The 6,795-nt window shown below is 55.3% G+C and overlaps 1 protein-coding gene across 4 annotated transcripts in view; it reads left to right on the top strand.

Annotated features, from left to right (window-relative positions):
* Positions 1–5,295, top strand: part of RRP12 (ribosomal RNA processing 12 homolog) — a 27,897-nt gene extending 22,602 nt beyond the window's left edge. For 2 of the 4 annotated variants that reach the window (XM_007456202.1, XM_007456203.1), the window contains 4 exons: positions 2,109–2,178; positions 3,670–3,737; positions 4,050–4,132; positions 4,778–5,268. In XM_007456202.1, the coding sequence (XP_007456264.1) occupies positions 2,109–2,178; positions 3,670–3,737; positions 4,050–4,132; positions 4,778–4,880 (324 nt within the window). In that variant the 3' untranslated portion in view covers positions 4,881–5,268. Of the gene's footprint in view, positions 1–2,108; positions 2,179–3,669; positions 3,738–4,049; positions 4,133–4,777 lie in introns of all 4 variants that reach the window. The other 2 variants (XM_007456201.1, XM_007456200.1) reach the window with 2 other exon arrangements.
* Positions 5,296–6,795: the final 1,500 nt, after the last annotated feature.

Raw genomic sequence — 6,795 nt, 5'->3', positions numbered from 1 at the left:
CCTGCTGCTGGAGGGCTGGGGCCCTTAGACCTAAACCTTGGGCCTCATGGCTTCTAGCCGTCTCCACGCTCCCACACACTCACTTGCCCTGCTTCCTCACTGCTCAGTGGAGCCTCAGGGTGGCACACAGCAGGCAGCCCGGGGCATGCAATGTCACGGCTGACCCCTCTGTGGGGCGTGGAGAGGGCTTGGCTCCCTCTGAAGCACCCAGTGCCTCCTTCGGTGTTGGCTGTATTGTCCAGCTGAAGGAAGAAAGAGACGGTCCCTTGTCTCTCCACCGAGGGCATGTGCTGTGCAGGCAGCAGGGGCAACAGCCGGCCTGCATGTTGCCAGGGGCCGGCTCCACTTGGGGGAGGGGCACCCACCACTGGAGTGCCAAGGGCCCCATGTGTCACCTCACTAATCCTCCCAGGAGGTGGGGACTCGTTATCATCCGCAGCCTGCCTGAGGCCACAGGGGTTGTTAAAGTGCATGTGTCCGGGCCCAGACTGAACTCAAATCCCAGCTTCTATGTAAAGCATATGGCACTTAGTGACACTAAGGAAGTGGTGGTTGTTCATCGTTGTCATCATCATCATCATTATTACATTTTTCCTGGAAATCTTTTTCTGGCCGAAGCCTGCCTGATTCCTTGAGCACATCCTCACAGGGGGCTTTGCAGTCCCTCTGCAGCCTACCCTTGTTCCTGGCCAGGGGAACTGACTGCGGCTGTGGAAGGATGGCCCCCAGGTCAGCAGAGCAGGGCTGGGGCACCTTGTCTCACGGCGCCGAGAGGGTCCCAGGGTGGCCACGCTCCCGGTTGTCTCATGGCATCCATCACCTGCCATTGGGATCCCTGGGGGCTATTTTTTTTTTTTTTTTTTTTTTGCGGTACGTGGGCCTCTCACTGTCGTGGCCTCTCCTATTGCAGAGCACAGGCTCCAGACGCACAGGCTCCGGACGCACAGGCTCAGCGGCCATGGCTCACGGGCCCAGCCGCTCCGTGGCATGTGGGATCTTCCCGGACCGGGGCACGAACCCATGTCCCCTGCATCGGCAGGCAGACTCTCAACCACTGCACCACCAGGGAAGCCCTCCCTGGGGGCTTTTTTGCATAACAGTTGCTTAGTCTTACTCCTCTGCCCTCAGTCATGGGAGCATAAAATGCCAGGGTGCAACTGACAGCTGCAGTTGCCAGTGGGCAGAACTGTTGCCAGGTGCCAGCTAAACCAAGAACAAACTGAGCCATCACCTCCATGATGTGGCCAAAACCACATTTCCAGCCGGTTTCTGTTTCTCCACGAGGAGCCCCTTCTGCTGGGTCTCAGCTAACAAAACTGGATGTCCTGGTTCCCCAGACACACTTGTGTGTGCTGCAGCCTCATTCCCTTTACATGGCACACCTTCTCTTCTGTCTGGCCCCTAAGCCAGTGAATGCCCCTCAGGTGCCTTGGGTTCCTGGGGAGCTTTAGCCTCAGGAATCTGTAGTTTGAACAGGCATCCCGGGCAGTGTGGGAGAGACACTGTGGGGCAGCCAGCCCTGCGAGCTCAGGTCTCCCCACGCAACAGCCCTCTGCCTTGCCTGGTTGTCAGTTTCCAGGCTCAGATCTCCTGGTGGGCTGGGCTGCTGTCAGGCCCACCTCTCCCTCTTGGAGCTCCCAGCACAGTGCCTGGCAGGTAGCATTTGCCTCGTGATCAGTGAGTCTGACTAATGGGGAGGGTGCAGTGGAGATCATGTGAGACGAAGTACCGGTAAAGCTGTCCTCCCCAAGGAGGCTGAGGACCTCATCCCCGATAGGAAGGCTGGGCTAAACTGAGGTCGAGGTGCCCAGCCGGGCAGCTGTAGCCCTGTTGGGGGAGCTCAGTGTGGAGAGGCCTAGCAGTGGAGCAGCCGACATGAGCTCTGCCGTGAGGACCTGGGCTGGAAGCCGCGCCTCTGCTGCCGAGCAGTGTGGCCTTGCCTCGTTACTTGCCCTTTCTGAGCTTTTGTGTCCTCATTTATATGGGGGATCGAGTGCTTGGCAGAGAACCTTTTCAACTAATGCAGGTTTCGATTCCTTTTGCGGCTACCATTAGTGAGTATCATCATGTCCTCTTGTTTATGAACTTTGCTTGTTACCTCTTTATAGAAAAAGCACCAGAAGCTCAAGCAGAAAGAGGCTGACAGTGAGGAGCTGGAGATGCCCCCTCAGTACCAAGGTGAGGCTTCCTCTCTCCTCTCTTGCAGCAGGTTCCCTGTCACCTGCACTAGGCAGGGTGTGTTGCAGGCAGGGCCAAGAGGTTGCATGGCCTGGTTGTACTCAGTTGGCACCAGCAAAGATTGGCTGATATGTCCCATAAGACTGGGCTGGGGACCAAGGGGGTCTGTGGGTGAGGGAGAGCCTGGGGGTTAGGAGATCTGTGCGCAGAACCCCCAGCCCTTCTGGGGAGCCCCTGAGCCCCATCTCTTCCCCACCCACCCAGGCTTTCCTGAGGCTTTTACAGCCCGCCCTTCTCCTGGGAGATGTCTGCCTCTCTTTTCTGGCTTTGAGTCAGGCCAGATTTGACCTATGTTGAGGGTGGCAGTTGGGAGGGCTGCCCAGGGAATTCCCCTGTACAGTTGTTTCTGGGCTCCCAGGCTGTTCCTTTCCCCAGAATAGCTGCTAGAGGTACCAAGGTGGCTGCCCAAAGCCAGGAGAGGCCTCTGTTGCCTCACCTTTGCCTCCTTTCCCCCAAGGCAGCCCCTGCAGGGCCCCTGCCCCCAGGCCCTCGAAGCAGAGCTCTTGCTCTGCATCTGGAGGTCCAGGGGCTCCTGCGGGAGGTCCCTGATCCCAGTAGCAGGTATGCTCTCGGAGCCCCACGGCATCCTCACCCAGCTGGAGCGCCTCAGGGCTCCTTCTCGTTCTGTGGTCCCCCAGGCCAGGGCCCAGCTCACCTCCTCTGCTCTGAGACGGTGTGGTGCAGAAGCAGTAGTGCCACACGATGCAGCAGGAGGCCTGGGTTCAGGGCTGCTTGGCCAGCTGCTCTTAGCTGTGTGACCTTGGCCTGGTCACGCTGCCTCTCTGACCTTCTAGTTTCTCACCTTTAAAGGAGATTCATCTGGGTCATCTAAGACAGCCCTCCCTAGTCGGCACTATGTGATTCCATCCATGACTGTGTGGAAGTCCGGGCTGGAAATAACACTGGCCTTGGAAGCACTTCGATCTCTCGAAGCCGCAGTTTTCACATCTGTACGATGGGATAAGAGCTGACTTTCTAACTCACAGTTTCGGTGTGAAGCCTGAATGAGATCAAGCCTTAGTGCCTCATTTTACAGATGAGCTTAAGAGGCTCCAGAAAGTTAAGAGCCTTGCCTACGGTTAGAGCTGGGAGTTGAACCCCAGTCTGTCTGGCTTCAAAGCCTATGTTCTTTTCCCCAGAACAAATGAAGCAGATTTAGTTTGGAGAGGGTGAGGTATTTTATGTTAGTCGAGGATATATGTTTCCAGAGGTCACCGGTAGGTCTCTGGATTCAGGTCAGTCTGAGGAGCTCAGTGGTCTAATTGTCCAGTCGTTGGACAGTCCCTTCTCGAGGAAGGTCTTTGTCCTTTGTTGGTTGGGGACAGCCATTCGGTCCTGGCTGTGACTCATCTCCCCAGCAGCTCTCCGGGGAGAAGGCTGCCCGATTGCCCTGGCCTTGCCTGACTCATGGCCTCTGTGTTCCCCCTCTAGCGGGAGGCTCTGGCATCCATCGCCCTGTGGCCAAGAAGGCTACCCCCGGGGCCGAATACAAGGCCAAGGTAAGAGCTGCCGGTGGGGCAAGGACTCTCCTGGCAGAGTCTCTGGGGAAGTGCGGGGCAGCTGTGCCCATCACTGCCCTGGAGAGGCACCTTTGTGGAGCCAGCCTGAGGCCACACTGAGGGGCACACAGAGGTCTTGTTAGCACCTGAAGTCCAGGCCTTTGTTGGATGGCTGTCCAGGGCTGCAGAAGCTTTTTGGCACCACCTGAGGCAGAGAATGAAGGGAAGGGAGGATGCAGCCTGTCAGGTCAGGGGTAAGGGTGGAAAGAGAAGCCCACCCTCCTGGCTGACTCTGTTTCTCTGGGTGATCAGAAAGCAAAGGGTGACATGAAGAAGAAAGGTCGGCTCGACCCCTACATCTACATCCCTCTCAGTAAAACCAAGCTCAACCGCAGGTACGGCGTGTGCAGGGTCGGGGGTGAGGGCCGTGCTCGTTTCACTCTCCACTCGATTGCTCAAGTCTCTTCCGTTTTTTTATTAATTAATTTTACTTATTTATTTTTGGCTGCATTGGGTCTTTTGTTGCTGTGCATGGGCTTTCTCTAGTTGTGGTGAGCGGGGGCTACTTTTCATTGCGGTGCACGGGCTTCTCTTGTTGCGGTGCACGGGCTTCTCTTGTTGCGGAGCACGGGCTCTAGGTGCACGGGCCTCAGTAGTTGTGGCTCACGGGCTCTAGAGCATAGACTCAGTAGTTGTGGCGCACGGGCTTAGTTGCTCCGCAGCATGTGGGATCTTCCCGGTCCAGGGCTCGAACCCGTGTCCCCTGCATTGGCAGGCGGATTCTAACCACTGCGCCACCAGGGGTCCCGGTTTTTTATTTTTACTTTTTCGCACGCACCTTCAAGTATCCTTGACTTGAACCACTCTTTTAAACATGATGGGTGTGGTCTGCGCAGATCACGTGCTGCCCACCACCTGGCAGCGCCCCTTCTCCCCTGTTCCTGCTGGTGCTGGGGTGGGGACACCACCCTTTGATGTTATGGGAAGGGGGGCTGCCTTTTCTCGGCGAGATGTGACCCTTCTGATCCTTGTCCCTGCAGGAAGAAGGTGAAGCTGCAGGGACAGTTCAAAGGCCTGGTGAGAGCTGCCCAGCGGGGCTCCCAGGTGGGACACCAGCTCCGCAGAAAAGATCAACGGCCCTGAGCCCTGGGACCCCCTGGGCTGCTCTGTGGTCCAGCCTGAGGCCCCTTTCTAGCTCTCAAGCTGCCATGACGCCAGGTGCAGATGCAGCAGTCAGTGGGAGAGCCTGGACTCAGAATGATTTGTTGGAACCAGGACTGGTTCCTGGAGGTGCCCTGGATTTTGAAAGCTCCAAGTGGGAGTCACCCTTTAGAGATGTCCCTGGGGCCTGGAGATGGGAATGTGACCTCAGTGCCTCTGGGTAGGCTAGCGAGAAGGCTGTGCTTTCTGTCCAGAGTGTTTGCAACAGAAGAGATGGTCTTCCTTTCTTCTGGCTGCCTGTCGCCACGTGGCACTCTGCCTGGCTGCAGTCTGGCTGTGTGAGATTTGCTGTGATCAGATGTAGAATAAAGATGCAACACCATGTGTTGTACCTAGAAACACTGTGTTTTATCACCTGCCCTCCCGCTCCCCAAGTACAAGAACAGTGTCTGGTCATTGGCAACAGTGGCTTGACCACTTCCTCTCCTGTCCCAGCGTGCTCTCGGGGGCGCATAGTGTGATAGCCCTGGGTCAGGCTTTGGATCTTGCCCTTTGTATCTTTTAACATCTTTATTGGAGTATAATTGCTTTACAATGGTGTGTTAGTTTCTACTGTATAACAAAGTGAATCAGCTACACCTATACATATATCCCCATATCCCCTCCCTCTTGCATCTCCCTCCCCGCCTCCCTATCCCACCCCTCTAGGTGGTTCCAAAGCACCGAGCTGATCTCCCTGTGCTGTGCAGCTGCTTCCCACTAGCTATCGGTTTTACATTTGGTAGTATATATATGTCCATGCCACTCTCTTACTTCATCCCAGCTTACGATTCCCCCTCCCGGTGTCCTCAAGTCCATTCTCTACGTCTGTGTCTTTATTCCTGTCCTGCCTCTAGGTTCTTCAGAACCATTTTTTTGTTTTGTTTTTAGATTCCATATATATGTGTTAGCATACAGTATTTGTTTTTCTCTTTCTGACTTACTTCACTCTGTATGACAGACTCTGGGTTTATCCACCTCACTACAAATAACTCAATTTCGTTTCTTTTTATGGCTGAGTAATATTCCATTGTATATATGTGCCACATCTTCTTTATGCCCTTTGGATCTTGACCCACCTGCGTCAGGAGGTCTCCCTGACTTCACAGTCCCAGTTAGAAGGTGATGTTTGTAGCACCAGAAGGGGCAGCGAATGCTCTGGGGCTGGTCTGTGGAGCTGTGGTTGAGCACCAGGGACTCGGACTAAAAAGGCGGGGCAGGACATCCCTGATGACGCAGTGGTTAAGAATCCGCCTGCCAGTGCAGGGGACACGGGTTCGAGCCCTGGTCTGGGAAGCTCCCACATGCCCGTGCGCCACAAGTACTGAGCCTGGGCTCTAGAGCCTGCAAGCACAACTACTGAGCCCATGCACCACAACTACTGAAGCCCGCGTGCCTAGAGCCCGTGCTCCACAGCAAGAGAAGCCACCGCAGTGAGAAGCCCGTGCACCGCAACGAAGAGTAGCCCCTGCTCACCACAACTAGAGAAAGCCTGCGTGCAGCAGTGAAAACCCAACGCAGCCAAAAATAAATTTTTTTTAAATAAAAATAAAAAGGGGAGACAGCTGGCTGAGAGCTGCAGCACTGGCTGCCCCAAGGCACAAGTTTTCTCCCAGCAGCTTTGTTCACTGATTCAGCGGACTGTTTACTGAGCCCCTCTATGTGCCAAGTGCAGCCTGATCACCCAACTTCCTGATCTTCACATTCTCTTTTTTCCCAGACAAGTTGTGGTACAAAGAGCAATGTGATTCCTACTGTCCAGCTTTTGTTGGTCTGGAGCAGAGAGGATTGGTGCAGAGCTCCCATTGCTCCTAAGGTCATTTGTCCCATCAGCCCAGGGAACCCCTTGTCTGTGCTT

This window comes from Lipotes vexillifer, unplaced genomic scaffold (genome assembly GCF_000442215.2).
Source record: "Lipotes vexillifer unplaced genomic scaffold, Lipotes_vexillifer_v1.1 scaffold184, whole genome shotgun sequence".
Classification (NCBI taxonomy): Eukaryota; Metazoa; Chordata; class Mammalia; order Artiodactyla; family Lipotidae; genus Lipotes; species Lipotes vexillifer.
Note: the sequence above shows the minus strand (reverse complement) of the source record. Positions and strands in the feature narration are given on the sequence as shown.